We start from the raw sequence: 18972 nt of genomic DNA on the forward strand, positions 1-18972 counted from the left end.
GTATGCCAGGATATCAGGATTTTTTAGAAAATTTTCTTTATTTTTTTTCCTATAAATATATAGTTTTGCATCTCCAGTTTTATCGTGAATTTTTATATTCAAGGTTACCCATCTTACCAATAAGACCAGAGTGAACAAGTAAATAAGTTGAAAACCTTTTTGACAGGTAAATGATTAAGCTAAAAGATATTTAATATGCAAAAGTTTCTTAATTTTCAAATGTTTGATATGAACTCTGTAATACTACAAGATGTCCAGGTTATTATTTTTTGAAAGAAAAAGAGTAATACTTTATAATAACCTTAGACATTCCTAATTCTATGAATTCTAAATTTCAAATTTTGTGCGTATACATTGAAGGACTTGGGAGAAGGGTTTAAAATCAAAGGGTACAGTTGTCCATTTTATTTTTAAAATAATTAAATAAAAGATGAAATAAATAAAAGGAGATAGAAGAAAGAATGCGAAGTTATTGTGGGGATATTGAATATTATGGTGTTTATACGGAGATATTGGTTATTTTGAAAGTTTGTATGAGAACACTGAAATTTTTTCCTACTTTATACTTGTCATCTCCATTGTAAGGCTAATACTAAATAACCATACTAATAATAAGAGATGGGCTACGGTGAGTTGCGAAGTAAAACGCGTTTCTATTTTACACCGTATTTTTATTTTGGAAGTCCAAACGACTGATTCGAACCGTTAGATGTTTAATCTATATTGAAATGTGCTTAGAGACCAAATTTTAAATTTTTTGGAATTTTTTTACTTTATATTAAGCATTTTTTAAAATTGTTGAATTGCTGTGAACAGTAAAAAAACAGTAATATTTTCTGGACCATCAGATCAACGACTTTCAAAATTGCTTAATAAATAGTAAACAAATTTCAAAAAATGTAAAATTTGGTCTCCAACCAAATTTCAATATGGAGAACAAGATGAACGGTTCAGATCGACGTTTTGAACTTTAAAATCGCAAAATATGAGCGTGAAGTAAAATAGTCGCTTTACTTCGCAACTCACCGTAGCCCATCTCCTAATAATAATACTAATACAATCGTCAAAAAAAAATAATACTAATACTAATTATTACGAGATGAGTTAAGGTGCATATTTTACTTTATGTTCAAATTTTCATTTTAAAAGTTCAAAACGTTTATATGGATTACTATATATGATCACATATAAAAATTTACTCAGAGACCAAATTTTATATTTTTTTTTACTGTCTTTTTAGATATTATTGTTGTTTTAATATGTTTGGAATATTTATATTAATGAATTTTCTACCTAAAAGAATTATAAAAATATTCTAACAAAAAAATTTAATCTTTAAGTATATTTTTATATGAAAATCATATTGAGTGGTTCAAATCGACTATTTAGATTTTGAAAATTAAAATATAAACGTGAAGCAAAACATACTCTCTACTTCATAAAGCACCTTAGCTTATGTCTTCTTCTCCTCCTCCTCCTTCTTATTATTATTATTATTATTGTTGTTGTTGTTATTATTATTCTTCTTCTTCTTCTTCTTCTTCTTATTATTATTATTATTATCATCATCGTTACTACTACTATTATTTTAGTAAGTGATAAGAAAAAGTTTTTTCAATATACCATGTTACAGCATGACATGACATGACATGTCCAAATGTGACTTGTCAAGTTTGGTCATGTTTAACAATTTTTTTTCAAATTTTAGGTTAGTTTATTCATGATTCACCATTTGATTAAGATCTAAGGATCCTAATTATACATGACCACACGCAAGGGCAGACCCAGTGTAGTCGTGGGGGGGGGGGGGGGGGGGGGGGGGCAGCCTCCATTGAAAATTAGGTTGCCCCTCTCTAGAGAAAAACGGGTTAAGTTTTTTCTTCCTTGATTGCTGGTGAGAATAAGCCACGGGATTTTTTCTTTCTCTTGAATTTTGTAATTCTAAAAATGTTCTTCTTTAGACTAATTTTCATATAACAAAGAAGAGAGAAAAATCTTACAAAGGAGTCCCACATGTCATTGATCCAATATAATGCTTCTTGTTTTATTTTAATTTTTGGATAGACTTAGTTTATGGTGAATCCATGGTTTTTTCATGTTTTGGTCTATGTGGTGTGGGTGTACCCAAAATTAGAGGTTACATTAAATGAGGAGTTCAAATTAATTGAAATGGTGGCTCTATGATAGTGGGGCGGCCCGACTGGTCGAATTGCCATCTAACACACCCAAGTTGCACCCAAATGTGCGTTAAATCTTGTAAAATTCATATAAAATCAACTGTTTGGAGGTCTTTTGAGTTCTTCATATCGAAATTCTCGGTTTAACACGTTAAACATTATTATGGATTTTATTTTCAATAAATCTAAATCTCATTTTTGTGAATTTCAAAAAAATTAGATTTTAAGGCATGGAATCGACCCGATACGCTAATGAGTTTGTACCCGATAAGATATTTGAATCCAATTCCTGCCCCTCCCTGGCAAAAATCACGCATCCGCCCTTGACCACACGTGTTGTGTTGTGAATAAATATTTTGCGTGATGTGCCTTGTTGTGTCAAATTTTCGAAGGGTGGCCATGACACAGGACACGCAAGTCATAGCACGTAACCGGCACATGTGCCTTGACGGAACCATATCGTGCTGTGATTTTTTTAGATCCCTATATACTACTTTGCTCTGATTCATTAAGAAAAAATTTGTACTCTTATTAATATTTTGTGTCTATCTCTGATCAAAATCGTGGATCCGCATCTAGATGGGTCTATCAGATGATCAGATCAAGGCTGCTGTTTCGTTCTACCCGCCTCTTCTGGGAACGTGGATAAGACCCTAAAACCAAAGGTACTTGAATAAAAAAATGGAGGGTTTTCTGGGGAATTCCTAGTTCAGTTGATTCGATACACCCCAGCTTCCCGTTTATTGAAAAACACTCTGTCCCGCCTCCTCTTCTGGAGAGATTTTGTTGTAAACAATGACCATACTTTATTAAAGATCGTTCAGAAGAACAGATTGTTAATCCAATATGACCTTGACAAGTATGTTATTCCAAGAATAAACTTGTTTAAAGAATACAGATTTTCAAATCGAGATATTGTGGCGGTGTTCATGCATGGGCACAGTGTGAGCAGAAACCTAGATTTTCTGAGGTAGAACCTCCAGTTTCTCAAGGAGCTGGTGATACATGCTAGCCCTCGAGGTGGCTGGATGCAACTCTCGGGCTGGACTCGTGTGTGTGTATGAGGTATTCGGACTATGACCTTTGATACCTCTTGTGTATGTGAAAATGCGAATCCCTTTTCAGGCTCAGCTTTGGGTCTTATATAGGTCGAATTTTTGTTGTCGCGTAGCGCACCAACTTAGGGATTTGACAACTTAGGAGTTTGGGCCGAGCCGTCTCGGGGTCTCGAATATCTTACAGCCTGTGCAGATCTCCGACAGGCCCATGGCATTTGGGCCTTGTCAGCCCAAGTCCTTGTGTTTGCCTATTCAAGTTGTTGGTTTGTTTAAGGGATCAGTTCGGAGGCCCATGGCTCAGGGCCCTATAAGCTGGGAATTCAAAAAGAATCAGGCATGCATGTTCATTCACGGATTTAAGGCGCTTGGTGGTTATACCAAAGATACACTTAAAACAAAGGCGGAGATCTTCAAGATGAATGAAATATGTGATTAATGAATCAAGATTAACTACCTTAACATTAAACTACTTAAAATGAACTATATATATATATATAGAGAGAACTTTAAAAATTAAGAAGATTCAATTAATATGCATGAAGAAAGATTTTAGACAACTTTAGAAATTAAGAAAATTCAATTAATATACATGATTAAAAACATTAAAATTTGTGAGTTAAGTACCTTGACATTAAAATGCTTCTCTTATGCAAAAATATTCCAAGAAAAAGAAAATTGGAATTTGTAATGTAGGTTGCTTTTCATGTCGTTTTCAGGTATATATTTATATGAAAGATTTAATTCCACGATCATTGGGCGGTTTTGCATTGCATGCCATGTTCACCGGTGAGTGTTTTATGATCCTCCTCTGAGAATATTTTAATTTAAAAAAGCGAAATGAGTATGCTTCTTTTTGATAAAGTTGTCTAGAGAATAGCTTTTTTCATGTGGTATGATATAATAAAGCATGGCATATAAAGTTACTGTGACTTAATCAGCTTTTCATGCAATAATCTTAAACCAAGTAGACGATTTTTTTTTAATATTTTATTAATATATGGAAATTAGTACATTAATATTACAACAAGGAAATTCAATTTCCATGATACCAAAGAAAAATCTCAGATTGGAAATTTAATTAGTTAGCTCATCCACATTCATTAAATTATAATAGAAATAATAGAATTTTTTTTAAAGCATTGTATTCATGCAACTAATTTTGATTTCTTTTAGCATTAATAAATTAAAAAAAAAAGATATTCTCAGACATCCCATAAATTAATTTCTGAGATGGATGTGCGAATAGGAATTAATTAATATTTTTTTACCAACATGACATTTTGAAAGTAATTTCGCTAAAAAAAACTTTCTTTTTATAAATCTATTATACATCCCTCAGTTTGTAAATGAAATTGTCATCTGAGATTTTAATTAGAAGAATTTGCCATGTAGATGCTCTTGACCCCCATTAATTCAAAATTAGAGGTTTAGATCTGATTGTGCTATGTATTAACACCATTAATTCATTGCTGATGCCTGATGCTGGGCCTAACATAAGATTTAACAGCATTGGCTGTACTTCTCAGTGTCACAGAAGATCAGTATACTTTAGCTTGGCCCGGTGCCCCAGTTCTAACTAATCCAAAGAAAACAATGATACATCCGAATTAATTATATTTAGATGTTGACATAGAGCTCCAACTAAAACTCCCATTGTAAAATATCTCCTTTTTGTTAACATGATTTTTTTTTTATAATGAGATTATCTACAATTAGTCGAATGTACAATAATTCACAAGATATTTTTTATTTTTCAAATATAAATTAATTTAGTAACATTGATAAATTGTACTTTTAGCAAGTAAAAAAGTTAGTTTCTTATTTGATGTTCACCGAAGCAATTATGCAGAAAAAAAAACTATTTCAAAAAGATTATTGTATTAACTGAAAATGTTAATCAACAAATAACTTAACAAAAGTATAAATACTTTATACAGTGAATAAATGATTACAGTTTTAAATTAAAATTGTAATATAAGTCAATAAGTTTTATGTATACTAGTTACATAATTAAAATAATATTAAAACTATCTAGGCTATGAGTATTAAGAACCTTTCTTAATTACAAATTCAGATAATTCTCGTTAAGTTTTTGTGGCTGTTTTATAATGTTCAACTGCGCTAATTTTGAATAGATGAGGAACGATAGATATTAAGTTAGATTGCTTGAGAGAATAACCGATCTATATATTTGGTTGATTATACGGGAGATGCTACTTTGGGAGAGCTTAAGCAACATCCTAATTTGTTCGTTTTACTTGTTAAAGAAATAGAACCTACCAGCTCACTCATTTTTATTTCGGCCTCACCAAAACGCCATTATTATTATCTTTTCGTTTCGTTGTTGATCACTATCCATTTTTACGAATTTCCACTTCCGATTGACACATCACACCTTTTCAGTTCGTACTTTTTTTTCGTTCACTAGAAGATTGAATTATAAGCTATAACAGTCTAAACTAAGTTTGCTAATTTTTTTTTGGAGATTATTCTAGTTTATTACATAAATAGCGTAAATTAGTATTTAACATACTATATTATATGTTCTGGATATCAATTTTCTCAAATTATCATACTTCAAGAAATTAAGAGCACATCATCAGATTAATTGTTTCTCTGAATATTTAAGTTTTTTTTTCCAAAAAGAAGAAGAAAAAAAAAAATACTACCACTATTGAAATTTTAAATCATTAATTAAATAGTATGCTAAATATTGCATGAAGAGTGGAAGTATAAATATTTTAATTATGAAATAATTAATTAAAAATATAGAAAAAGACAACATATTTTTCGACGTTGTTTGAAAAGTTGTCTGAAAAATGATACTTCAATGTATAAATTAAACATTGTATGTTGGTAATATATTTTTTTTAGAATTTGTTATTTACTTTGTTGGAAAAATAGTGCATTTTGTATTAATTTTGTCTCTTTTTAAGAATAAAAAACTAACACAATGTCAAGTTTTAGAAAAAAAATTAACGATATTTAACAGAGTATCAAGTAACGATTTAATTGATTCAAATATTTTTTAAGTGCCATTAAACAATGATGTGTCTTTAGAGAATTTTATATTAGGAAATTCATAAGACGTCAGACAAATTAACAATAAGTTTATTTTTTTTTTTAAATCTTTGATTATATATGTACACATCAACAATTGACAAATAATATTTTAGTGGGTCCTCATTCAAATAATTGTCATGAAATCTCACAATAGAAAAATAATTGTCACTCATGTTGCTTAAGTTGCAACAATAATGTGTAAAAAATTTGGAGACATTTTTTTCAAAATCTCAGCCCTAGCAATTAGCAAAGATGAAAAAAAAATGCTTTCTTGTGTAATGCCACGCCAGGCAAAAGTAGAAGATCGTAGAAACGGGTGGCGTGATTGGGAAAAAGGGATTAGTTTAGTGGCTCTTTTTCTAATGCCCCCCTTATTATTCCCTTCTTTTGCGCCAGCCTCTCCGCCTTTGTCCCTCGCCTTTCTCCGACAATCCCCTAATCTCTGCTTTTGTTTTTCTTCACAGATTAAACAAAATTACTTGTTCAATATTTTACACATTTTTTTGTTGAATCTGTGCCCCCACTCAAATCCCCAAACCCGCATTTTTGCAATTTTCAATTTTTTTTACGAAGCCCTTTTTCACAGAATCTGAGACAGGCGATTTCATCCTCAATTTGGGAGAAATTTGGATTGGAAGTTGGGGTTTCACGGTCCGAATCGATCGGAGTGTTGGGAAATTTCTCGGATTTTGACGGATTTCGAATGTTGACTTCCTGAATCTCGAGGTTTGTGGGGAGCTGGGAGAAACGTTGGTATTTGATATGGATTTAGAACTTTAAAGGGTTCCCTTATTAAATTGGTTGTGCAATTTCAATTGCTTTGGGAATTGCACCGACTTGAATTGTAGGTGCAGATTTGTTGAGTTTTTTTTTGTGTTGGAGAAGAGTAACTCGTGAAATAAATTCTTGGTCTTTATTGGAAGAGGAAGCTTTTCTCAGTAATTTTCAGGAAATATCTACTTGGATTTTGATCCGGGCTGTTAATTTGTCGAATCTGAAGAACTAGAAAGAGAATTGGTGTTAGTGGTGAACGGAATCCAGAGGAAGTGGAGAAGAGGGTTTTCTCTGAATCGACTGGAAACTTGAGGATTTATACAAATTGGGTCATATTATTAATTTCTCGTAGTTGTGGCATATTGGTGCTTTAAAATAAAATGGAGCATGTGATTGGTGGGAAGTTTAAGCTCGGTCGAAAGATCGGGAGCGGATCTTTTGGAGAGCTGTATCTCGGTGTGTAATTGCCTCTCTTATTTATTATTGACAATTAACTTCATTTGATATATCATAGTGTATGTTTTATATTATTTCTCAATATATTTCAGGTGTCAACATACAAACTGGCGAGGAAGTGGCTATTAAACTGGTATGCTGTTTTCCTATCCACATTTATTTGCACAACATTGCTTTAGTTGCTGTATTATTGAACTCATTACAGTGCAACTCACATATTCCGTAAGCCTGTAACTAGCGGCAACTCAAGAGAAAGATTGATCTTGTTAATTTAGAAGCTAAAGTAAATGTAGAGTCATAGCATTATTTATCCTTAAATTATCTTTATGGATTGATATCTTAAAAGTTTTTATACTGTTATAGGAATCGGTGAAATCAAAGCATCCCCAGCTCCAATATGAGTCGAAGGTGTACATGCTTTTACAAGGCGGAAGTAAGCTGATTATAAAATTTATTTTTCATTTTAATTTGAGTATAATAATATCATGCTAATTTTGCACGTATCTGCTTTCTTTTTATTAAATGAAGCTGGGGTGCCTCACTTGAAATGGTACGGTGTGGAGGGAGAATATAATGTGATGGTGATAGACCTTCTTGGTCCAAGCTTAGAGGATTTGTTCAACTATTGCAATAGAAAGTTCTCTCTTAAAACTGTGCTTATGCTTGCCGATCAGCTGGTACGTGACTTGTCTTTTGTAATAATTTTGTTTCATCATTGCAAAATATTGAAATGTCAAACACATGCCACCGTGCCCAAGGTTCATAAACAAACCCAAACTACCCCTCTTCTTTCCCATTATGCGAGGGCATAGAAGATGCATTATTTTTTAGGTGGGTAGTGTGGTATGCATGTTACTATTGTTCACTGGATAATATGAGATACTGTGACATTTTGTTGTTGGGATACTCTTCCCTCTTAAAGGTTATACATGCTGAGAAATTAATCTTAATTTTTTTATGATTTTTTTCTAGATTAACAGGGTTGAGTACATGCATTCAAGGGGTTTCATACACCGTGACATTAAGCCTGATAATTTCCTCATGGGGTTAGGCCGAAAAGCCAACCAGGTTAAGTTAATATACTTTCACATTAATATTGTAAACGCTGCTCTATGAAAATTCATTCTTATAAGACTAATGTTGATGTCCCGATTTTATTGTATATCCAGGTTTATATCATTGACTACGGCCTTGCAAAGAAGTATAGAGATCTCCACACTCACAAGCATATTCCTTACAGGTAACATTTTGTATGGAATTCTAACTTGTAAATTTTGAAGAACTTCCTCCCAATACAGAAGCATATTTTGAAGATTTATACTTCTGAAATCCATACTAATTACCTGTTTTAATAATTTGAAGAGAGAACAAGAACCTCACCGGTACGGCACGCTATGCAAGTGTTAATACTCATCTTGGAGTAGGTATGCATTTTTAATCTGCTCCTCCTGCCCCCCCTCCCCTCTCTCCCTCTCCCTCTCTCTCAAACTTGGGAACAGTTCCCCGTTGAACCCTCCTTTTGCATACAAAAATCTAATATGCCATTAAGACCCTATTTCAGTTGACTTGAATTTTATTTGTTTTCTGGATGATATTTTATAGGAATAATGGAAAATAAGACTTTGTAAAAATGAAAATGCCTAACCTTCATTGGTTCATATCTTTAATTTAATGTCTCTGACTTGATCTTATACGGTTTATTTAATGTATAGAGCAAAGCAGGAGGGATGATCTGGAATCTCTTGGTTATGTGCTCATGTATTTTCTTAGAGGAAGGTTAGATTTAATTTTTCTCTATTTCATTTTCTGACTGTACTTTGTTATTAATGTTTTGTATGATTGTGTGTGTACTGATTAAAACTCTAAATTATGATATTTCCCATTAGAATTTGAGATTCTCTTGTACTTAATTGTGATAGTTTAATTAGGTCTAGACTAATTCTACATTATCATGTATGGCAGTAGAAATTTCACAGCAGCAGTTATCTCACAGGTTAACCAGAGCCAAAGTTTTCAATGTTTCAATTAAATATATATTTTGGATAAATCCTTAATGAAACTATAAGCATGTTTATTCTAATGAAATGAACGGAGATCAATTAGAAAGAGAGCAATATAATTTTTAATCATTTTCATTATATAGTTGCTTGCGCAAGCATCTCTTGAATTTGTCTTAGAAGAACGAGGATCTAACATTCTAACCAATAAAGGGGCCAAAAACTGGGGTCAGAAGAATCTTAGCTGGCCCAATGATTATTTAGTTAGGTTACCATTAGTTAAAATGCAGTAAATCTAGGATTCTCTACTCTGTGTCACTTAAAATAATGTGAAGTTTGAAAAAATAATGCTGGAGATTCTGTACTTCTTTCTATTCCTGTACCATTATCCAATACTAGTGCCCATGTGCTTGTCATTAAGAAATTTTTTATTGTTAGAAAATTACCTTTTTTATTGATAAGAATTGAGAGAATTAGGACTTCTCATAGTGGAAATGTTATTTTTTAAGGTACTAGTGGTTGATAAATTTCAAACTCGGGAAGTTTCATTACATGTACTCAAAGTTAGCTTGCGATTTTATTCACATTTACTAAAATTATTTTTTTGTATGTTCTTTTTAGCCTCCCATGGCAAGGTCTGAAAGCTGGCACTAAGAAACAAAAATATGATAAAATCAGTGAGAAGAAAATGTTGACTCCTGTTGAGGTATTTGATTTTTGTCAATCTTCTAACGTTAAATGGCTAGATTTTTTTGAGAGTGAGTCTATGGTACTATGCATATCACGGGTTGTTACCGTGCTACGGCTCTATATTCGAGTTTTCAAATCCTAACGGTCGATCCGAACCGTTCATTTTGTTCTCCATATTAATATGTGTTTGGAGACCAAATTTTACATTTTTTGAAAATTGTTTACTATTTTTTTAGATATTTAGAAAATCACTTGATCTGAAAATTCTGGACCATCCAAAAACAGTGATTTTCAATAAATCTAAAAAAATAGTAAAAAAATTTCAAAAAATGTAAAATTTGGTCTCCAAACACATATTAATATGAAGAACAAGATGAACGGTTCAGATCGACCGTTAGAATTTGAAAACTCGAATATAGAGTTGTAGCACAGTAACAAATCGTAATATGCATAGTACCATAGACTCACTCTTTTTTTGAAGAGAATTAACTATACAAATTAAAAAAATATATATTTTGAACCAGGTTTTATGCAAATCGTATCCACCTGAGTTTATTTCTTACTTCCATTACTGCCGCTCCCTTCGATTTGATGACAAACCAGACTACTCCTACTTGAAGAGGCTATTCCGTGACCTATTTATCAGAGAAGGTACATTTTTTAAACCCTATTCCTTGACAATTATTGAGCATATTCAGTCTCAAAATTTGATGAATTGACTATGTTTCTTCATTCAGGTTATCAATTTGACTATGTATTTGATTGGACTATACTCAAATACCCTCAAATCGGTGCCAACACAAGAGTGCGAGTATGATTCTTTATCTGTCTTTTTAAATTGTGTATTGTGCTCTTGGCCATTGCAATAGCATAGGATTTGACAATACAAATTGTTTGGTTTTAATCGATCAAATTGTACTACTCAATATTTGTATTATTCTTTGGAGTAACTGACCCATCTGTATGTGTTTCTTTTTTTGTTAAATAGCCTAATGTGAAACCAGGTGGTGTTGGACCATCTAACGAAAGAATAGATAAAACTTCAGGTCTGTTCTCTAAACCCAAGCAATGGTGTCATTTTTTTTTATCAAAATCATTGCAACTGAACTTTGCAATTGTTAATTTACTGCTACAGTGGGGCAAGAGATAAAGGATCGGTTTTCTGGTGCAGTGGAAGCATTTACAAGAAAAAGTACTTCGGCTTCTGGCCAGAATGGCGAACAACCGACAAGGCACAGAACTCTGAAGGATGCATTGGCTTCCACTAAAGAGGTGACATTTTTTCTTAATGTTACCTGGTAGATGCACCAAAACATTCTTAATTTTGATTGGACGTTTGAAATTACTTGACAGGATTGGGTCATTTGCTACTACTACCTTACTGAGCGAATAACCAAAGCTGATATTTTGGGAATTTGAATAACCTAACACTGATCACAACCAGACCTGAGAAGTTGAAAATTTAACTGTTTGAACAACCTTAACACGGCCTCAATCATACAAAATAAACTTAAAATTTAAACTAACCTTAAACAAAGCACTTCAATTTGATTTGAGCTGAAACATTTTGCCTAAAATCTACACAGACCAGCTTTCTGGGATCCTAATCAACTGGTATTGTATTATTGAAGAGGGCAGTAGTGTTGGAAACAGTATTACTGTACACAGAACATATAACTTTAAAAATCAATAATTATTATGCAGAGTGATCCCAACCAGACCTAAGAAGTTGATTTTTTTTTTTTTTAAATAACCTTAACACGGCCTCAACCATACAAAATAAACTTAAAAAATTTAAACTACCTGGAACAAAGCATTTCAATTTGATGAGCTGAAACATTTTCCATCTACACCGACCAGTTTTCTGGGCACAGAACATAATTTGAGTCTCTTACTGGAATATACATCTAAATCAATTATTTTTATTCAGAGTGATGCAGCAGAGAAGGCCACCACACGTGCCTCTTCCTCTCGCAATGGGAGCACCTCTAAACGCGCAGTCTACTATTCCAGTCGGCCACCGAGCTCCTCAGGAGGCGACCCGAATGACATTAATCGGTCAACGACCCGCGTGATGTCAAGCAGCACCAGCCGTCCATCCTCGATCCAAAGGCTACACCACTCTGGCAGTGTTGAAGCGCGAGCATCTCCCTTAGCTCGCGCCACTGCCACCTCGCGGGGCCCAGTCCCTAGGGAAGACCCCTCAGCACTCCGGAATTTCGAATTTCTTTCTATTAGTGCTGAGAGAAGGAAGTGAAGAAGCAAATCTTTTGCTTCGTTCAATTCAAGTTCTATTGAAAGAAAAAGTATTCATGTATGCATAGTTGTTTTCTTTACTTTTCTTTTGAATCCCTTCATTTTCTTCTTGTTTCATTAAGTTGTGAAGTGAGGGAAAAAGAACAGGCTGGAATTAATTTGACTGGTGTTTGTATCGGGAGGTATTTTTGCTTGTTTCGCGGTGCGAGGGCAGAGTGTTATAAGATCGCTGGCTGTGTACTGTTGTGCAATATGGAGGGGTAGTTTGGTCAGCACTCTATATTTTTACTTTTCATGTTTGTGCAAAAAAAAAAAAACAGAGAGAGAGAAGGAAGCCTGTGTAAGAAACTCAACTGTTGTTGTATTGTCATAAAAAAAAATATACACCTGAAGAACTGTTGGAATTGACATATAAAATTGTATGTTCATTCGTGCCAACTTTTACCAAACTTAAATGTCTGATTCTTTATATCTGTGCATGTGGGTGAACCTTAGTAATGTGCCAGAATAATTTCCCTGACAGGTGCTGTTGACCTTGGACTCTTGGACAAACAGTAGCTCAACAAATTGTTTCACGAACGTTCCACTTGTAAATAAAGGGATGGAGGAGCATGTCAAATATTTGAATTGCATAATGATGTAGTCGTGCGATTGAATTGAGCATGCTCAGATAAAGGGTAAATTCATGGGATTTAGAGGTGTAAACAAGCGGATTGCTAGAAATTTTGTTTGATATCCATCAAATATGACAAACATACAAAATACATGAGTATTTCAAGAAGAAAAACAAAGGATTTGATATGTAGATACAGATATCTGTATTTTCTTAAAAGATTATAAATTGTCGATGTCTACTTCCATCTTATGATATGTGGATATGGATACAAAGAACGAGTATACGTTGACAATTTCATATAAAATTATTAATTAATAATGAAAGTAAGTTAAAATAAGTTTATTTGATAAGTTTGATGAGGTAAATTAATTATTTTTAATAATTATAAGTATATACATAATTTTAATGAAAATTTAAAATTATTCATAAAATTTTAATTAATCGGTCACATACTGAATCGCTTAACGGTATTATATATGTCTGACGAGCGTGTACTGTTTTTTTACAACAATGAAATTTATCTCTTTTTTCAAATTCTAAACAGTCAATCCAAGCTGCATAAAATCTATTTCTAAATAAATATTCATATAGAGATCATATTGAGTGGTTCAAATTCACTATTTAGAACTTAAAAACAAAATATGAACCAACAACACAAAGACGATCCATAATATGCATATTATCATACTCGCTTAGTCGCTTTTGGATAGAAATATTGTATATAATTTTTACGAATGCTTTTGCGGGTATAGATACGGACTGAACGATAAATTTCTGTTTCGTCACACCGCTTTTCTTCAATTCGTTATCCATTACATGAACATATGAACTGGTTACAATAATCACAAATAATGAAATAATTCACTCTGTAGAAAAGCACAGAGCATTTATGCATTCTCAAACCGTATTTACACTTTCCTAATATACAGAATGACACGATGCAACTGGTTCGTGATTCTTTAACACAAAAAAATAAAAATAAAAATAAAACGGAACTGAAAAAAAAAAAAATCTGTGTGATATGTCCAACTTGACCTTAGGAGCTTTTCAGAGCAGCGAGCCTCTTTTCGAGTTCCTCATTTTCCCAACTGCAAGCATCCCAATAATTAAAGCACCAGTAATTAGTTTTACTGTACAAGACCTTAATTTTTTCATGGAAGATGGGAGAAAAAATTATTAAAATTTAGAGCGAGGCTATGGTATTATGCATAGCGCAAATTGGTCCTTACTATGAATCAATATTTTCACTTTCAAATTCCAAACGGTCAATCTGAACCGATCTCATATGAAAGTGTACTTGCAAACTAAATTTTACATTTTTTAGAATTTGTTTACTATTTTTAGATAAGTAGAAAATCACTGCTTTTGAATGGGCTAGAATCTTTAGTTAAGTGATTTTCTACATATCTAAAAAAATATTTAAAAAATTCTAAAAAATTCTAAAAAATGTAAATTTTGATCTACAAGTACACTTTCATATGGAGATCATGTTGAATGGTTCAGATCGACTGTTTAAACTTCAAAAATGCAGATATTGGTCCATAGTATGAACCAATATCCGCTGTGCATGGTACCATAGCCTCACTCTAAAATTTATCTATCTACGAATGGGGAACTAATGTTTACAGTACAAAGTACAAGAACTTAGCAGATGCAAACCTGTCGTCAATCTGTGCCTTCTTTCCAGCGAGTTTCCCTTTCGGAGCAGAAGATAGCTACACAAAATTTCAAATTTTAAGATCAGCTAAAGTTTTTCACTTAGGTGAAAAAAACAAAGGGAATGTTTATTAAAAAGAATAGCAAAAAGAGAAAAAACTGAAACAGACCTGTGATGCCAAGTCAATACCAATCTCATCAAGCACCTACAACATGCCAACATAAGAAAATTAGAAGAAAAAAATATTATCTAAACTAGCAGAGATAATACGGATAAGAGCAGTTCTGAAAATATTACCTGGTTGGTTAATTCGTCACTCTCTTCTTCTGCCGCATCATCATCTAATGCACCGTCGATGGAGTCGGACATCATCTCAGTCTGGATAACATATGCAAATTTTAGTTTAATTATTTTTTATTGATATTTTAGTGATTCAGTTAAATGAAAAAGGAGTACAAGTTGTAATGCTTACCATGTTATCCATTAGAGTAGATTGCTTCTGAAAATCTTGCATAATCTTCATTTGCTTAGCTGGATCCATTTGCTATGGATGGAACATAAGTTAATAAAAGGATTAAAGATTACTACTTAAAATAAAATCAACAAATCGAAATAGAAAAAGTAAAATACAAAACCTTGTTCATTGCTCCCATAGCCTTGCTCGCGCCTTCCAATCCAGCAGCAACAGATGTATTAGCGTGCATTGCCTGATAGAGAGTACTTTCAAATATTAACATTGCATAAAAATGCCAAATAAGATAATTTTTCATAAATAAGTTAACCAAGTCTTTCAAATCTAGATATCCATATCAAGAATTATCACACCAAATTGTGATAATCAACCCATTAGAACTACACTAGTATAAACTCAACTAGTAATTCAGGGGAGGGTCCACATGTATGCTAGAGGTGCTTAGCCACCCCGTGAATTTAAAATTTTTAATCATGTATATTGAAATTTAATTGAATTTTTGTTTTTTTTAAGTTTATATATAATTTAATCCCCTTCATAAAATACTAAATGTGTACTTGTCGCCTAGTGGTTAGAGCTCCACTCAGTGGTTGTGGAGACTTGGGTTCAAATTTCAGTGACCACACATTAACACCCCACCCCCCAACCCCCAATCTAAATTTTCTGGTAGGAAGCAATGAAGCCTCTATCTATTCTTCTTATCTTGGTTGTGTTTAACAAAATATTAATGCATAGATTAATGTCTAGTGCTAGTAGACACCACCAGGTACTGGTAAGTACTGTAAAAAACAGGTATGAACCTGCATATAAAATATATTTTTTACCGTTGTGTGGGTCGCTATGCCTCGCAGTTGTGCTCTATTTCCTTGAAGCTTTACAATCTGTTGTCTTAGCCTGACAAGCTGGCGCGCTAAAATTTTAGTTGCTGCCTGAAAACAACAGAAAGGGTTGCAAAGTATCAACAACATATTGATACATAGATCAAAGTACTACCATAGAATTTATTACTATAAGACACATTTTATGTACTAACCTCATTTCCACCTTTGGCAGTCCTTTTAATCTCAGCAACCAATTTCTTCTCCTTTAATTTGAAAGAAAAAAAATTATAAGTCTGGAATGGATCTGCTTGCTTAATTTTACACATGTGAGAAAAGATCTAAAATATTATATAAGCATGAAATCCAATTTAAACCCAACAATTTTTGGTAAACCCGACACTTAGAAATGAAGATTGGTACAAGGCAATTAAGTCCAACCGACATATTTGTATCAATCCATAAACAACAAACTCATTATGTATACTCCAAGCCAAACATTTAAATTTGTTTGTTTGAAATTATTCCCCTTGTGCTTGGCAAAGCTTGGTAAACCATTGATATTTACTGGCATAGTAGCCACCATACCAACCTAAGTTGCAGATATCAAACAAGAGTATTTAGAATTAATGGAAAAATTTCAAAAAATTGTGGTGCTGTTTGCATATATGACAATTCTGGGGCTTCTTTTAAATCTCCCATTCATTAATCCCCCTTTCAAGCCTTATTTAATGTGACTGAAGAAGGAACTGAGAGATGGGTTTTACTTACCTCAGCTTGTAAGGTTGCAATTTCCCTTTCTAGGCCTGACATGGTAAAGACAGATAAATTAGCTATAAAACTTGTATTTATAATTGAAAGTAGACATGGATATTCTAAATGTGATCATTTGAAGAATAATAGAGAAAAGTGAAATTAAATTGAATATAGGTGAATTACATGATATCTCAGGTTACTAATTAATATTGGGGAAATTTTTTTTTTATGCCACTCCAAAACATAGAATTTAGGAATTTGCCATCCCAAAACCTTAAATTAGCTAATTGCCTCTCCAAAATCATTATATTTAGCAAATTGCCACAATTATACGTATAATTCAGATATTTGATTAAAATTTGCTGAAAAGTAGTGTATAATAAAACGGATTTTGGTATTTCCAAAATTGCCCTTCAGGGCAGCCAATTTGCAACTATTTCACAAGGGCAGCCAAGCACACAAGCACAACCTGGCCTTCGCCTTCTCCCTTTTATTTTTACTGACAAGCGGTTCCAGAGAAAGAAGGGTGGCGAGAAGAAGGATTTAAGGGAGGCGAGGAGATACCAAAATACGGGTCAACAAACAACAAAGGGGAGGTTTATTTCTCTTTCGCACAAGCACAACCTGGCCTTCGCCTTCTCCATTTGCAACTTCCTCTCTAGTCTACACTACAACGAACCAGTATCTCATCTGTAGTTTCGAATAGAGTTAGGGTTTTACTCAGCTCCGCAGCCAACTAAGGTCAAATTCGATCAAAACCCCTACATTCTTCTCTAATTACTAAGAGTGAGAGTATGATTCTGAGTAGGCTTCACCACATCCATCAATTCACCATACCATTCGCCTTCTCCATTTCGCACACAAGATAACTATTTCACAAGGGCATTAGAAAAAGGCAGCAACAAAGGAACCAAATAGGGGTCAACAAGCACAAACAGCGCTGCCAATTGATCAGCGGGGGTATTTTGGTCACTATTAAAATTTGGTGAATTTTCAGAAAATTTTTAATCAAATATCTGAATTATATGTATAATTGTGGCAATTTGCTAAATATAATGATTTTGGAGTGGGAATTAGCGAATTTAAGGTTTTGGAGTGGCAAATTCCTAAATTCCATGTTTTGGAGTGGCATAAAAAAAAAATTTCCCTTAATATTGGATTAATAAAAGCCTTGTTGGATTGTTTCCTATTTTTCTGTTCAGAAAATTAAAAAGCATAGAAGCTGAAACATAAGAGATCATTTTTCCAAATGCAAAAATATTGTTATAAATGAGATTTTCTTACCTCTTGTAGCATGTGTCATCTCCCTCTTACTGTTTCTAAGTGCCTCTGTACAATATTGAGAAGAAAGCTGTAAGATGTGTTAAAATTTCATTTACAGTAAATTTAAGAAACAACAGTTTATTGAGGAAACTACTAAATCAGTTCATACGATATTACTAAAACACCAAGTACCTTGATTTGACATGATAATATACAATAAAATTACTGATTGAAATTTCCTAGTCAATAAACTTATTGTTAGTGCAATGTCATTCAAATCAAGAAATTGGATGTCAATCAAACATAAAAATTTGACTCAGAATTTAAGACAATTGAGCTTCCTACAAAACCAAAGCACAATTCAGTTTAGGGAAGGTGAAAGGGTGCAAATACAGCACAAATTTAGCGCATAATTTGTCTGAACTAAAAGAAGAAATAAAATCGCGCTTAATTCAGAATATAAAATAGGAAAACAGATCACCTCGCGCGTTGGGTTTCTTGGCAAAGGGGTTCATCTTAGAGTTTCGTTGATCACCGGAGAAATAACAAGCTATTTCCTTCGATCAAAGCTTAATGATTAAGATTTCTATGAAATTGCCGCGGCAGATGATTAAAAATCAGGACAGAACGAAGGAAGACGAGGAGAAATTGATACAGGAAACATGGAAAGACTCGGTGTCCGAACATTGCATGGACCGAATTAACCGACTGGACCCACAACTGAGGAGTACGGATGATCCAGGTGTAGAAAATATAAATTCTTTTTCTTTTTTTGAGTAAAGAAAATAGAAATTCATGCGAAAAAGACCTCCTATTTGCCGACCTTTCCGAATGGATCGACACGGTTTATTCAGATCGGACCCGGAATATATATGGATCTAACTGGGCCTTGAGTCCCGATTTGATCCGTTAAAATGTA

At 33.1% G+C, this 18972-nt stretch overlaps 2 protein-coding genes across 4 annotated transcripts; one reads left to right on the plus strand and one right to left on the minus strand.

Annotated features, from left to right (window-relative positions):
* Positions 1-6671: 6671 nt before the first annotated feature.
* On the plus strand, positions 6672-12920 carry LOC144567235 (casein kinase 1-like protein 10). 2 transcript variants are annotated; one of them, XM_078317320.1, is made up of 14 exons: positions 6672-7528; positions 7621-7661; positions 7892-7961; positions 8057-8205; positions 8501-8596; positions 8698-8768; positions 8891-8952; positions 9241-9304; positions 10147-10231; positions 10740-10866; positions 10953-11026; positions 11204-11261; positions 11351-11487; positions 12146-12920. In XM_078317320.1, exons 1-14 carry the CDS (start codon positions 7453-7455, stop codon positions 12470-12472), a joined length of 1437 nt encoding a protein of 478 aa, XP_078173446.1. In that variant the 5' UTR covers positions 6672-7452; the 3' UTR covers positions 12473-12920. The 2 variants fall into 2 exon arrangements, with proteins under 2 accessions (XP_078173446.1, XP_078173447.1); XM_078317321.1 differs by lacking the exon at positions 12146-12920 and adding an exon at positions 11569-11744 and having other exon boundaries at positions 6680-7528.
* A 1019-nt stretch (positions 12921-13939) lies between these two features.
* Positions 13940-18696, minus strand: LOC144567236 (vacuolar protein sorting-associated protein 2 homolog 3-like). Of its 2 annotated transcripts, none has more exons than XM_078317322.1 (11): positions 18535-18696; positions 18075-18119; positions 16806-16840; positions 16250-16300; positions 16041-16145; positions 15380-15451; positions 15217-15288; positions 15042-15122; positions 14914-14949; positions 14747-14802; positions 13940-14175 (listed from the first exon to the last, which is right to left on the minus strand). In XM_078317322.1, exons 1-11 carry the CDS (start codon positions 18566-18568, stop codon positions 14124-14126), a joined length of 639 nt encoding a protein of 212 aa, XP_078173448.1. In that variant the 5' UTR covers positions 18569-18696; the 3' UTR covers positions 13940-14123. The 2 variants fall into 2 exon arrangements, with proteins under 2 accessions (XP_078173448.1, XP_078173449.1); XM_078317323.1 differs by having other exon boundaries at positions 18075-18141; positions 18535-18692.
* Between the last annotated feature and the right edge of the window lie 276 nt (positions 18697-18972).

Source organism: Carex rostrata, chromosome 16, assembly GCF_964058835.1.
Source record: "Carex rostrata chromosome 16, lpCarRost1.2, whole genome shotgun sequence".
NCBI lineage: Eukaryota > Viridiplantae > Streptophyta > Magnoliopsida > Poales > Cyperaceae > Carex > Carex rostrata.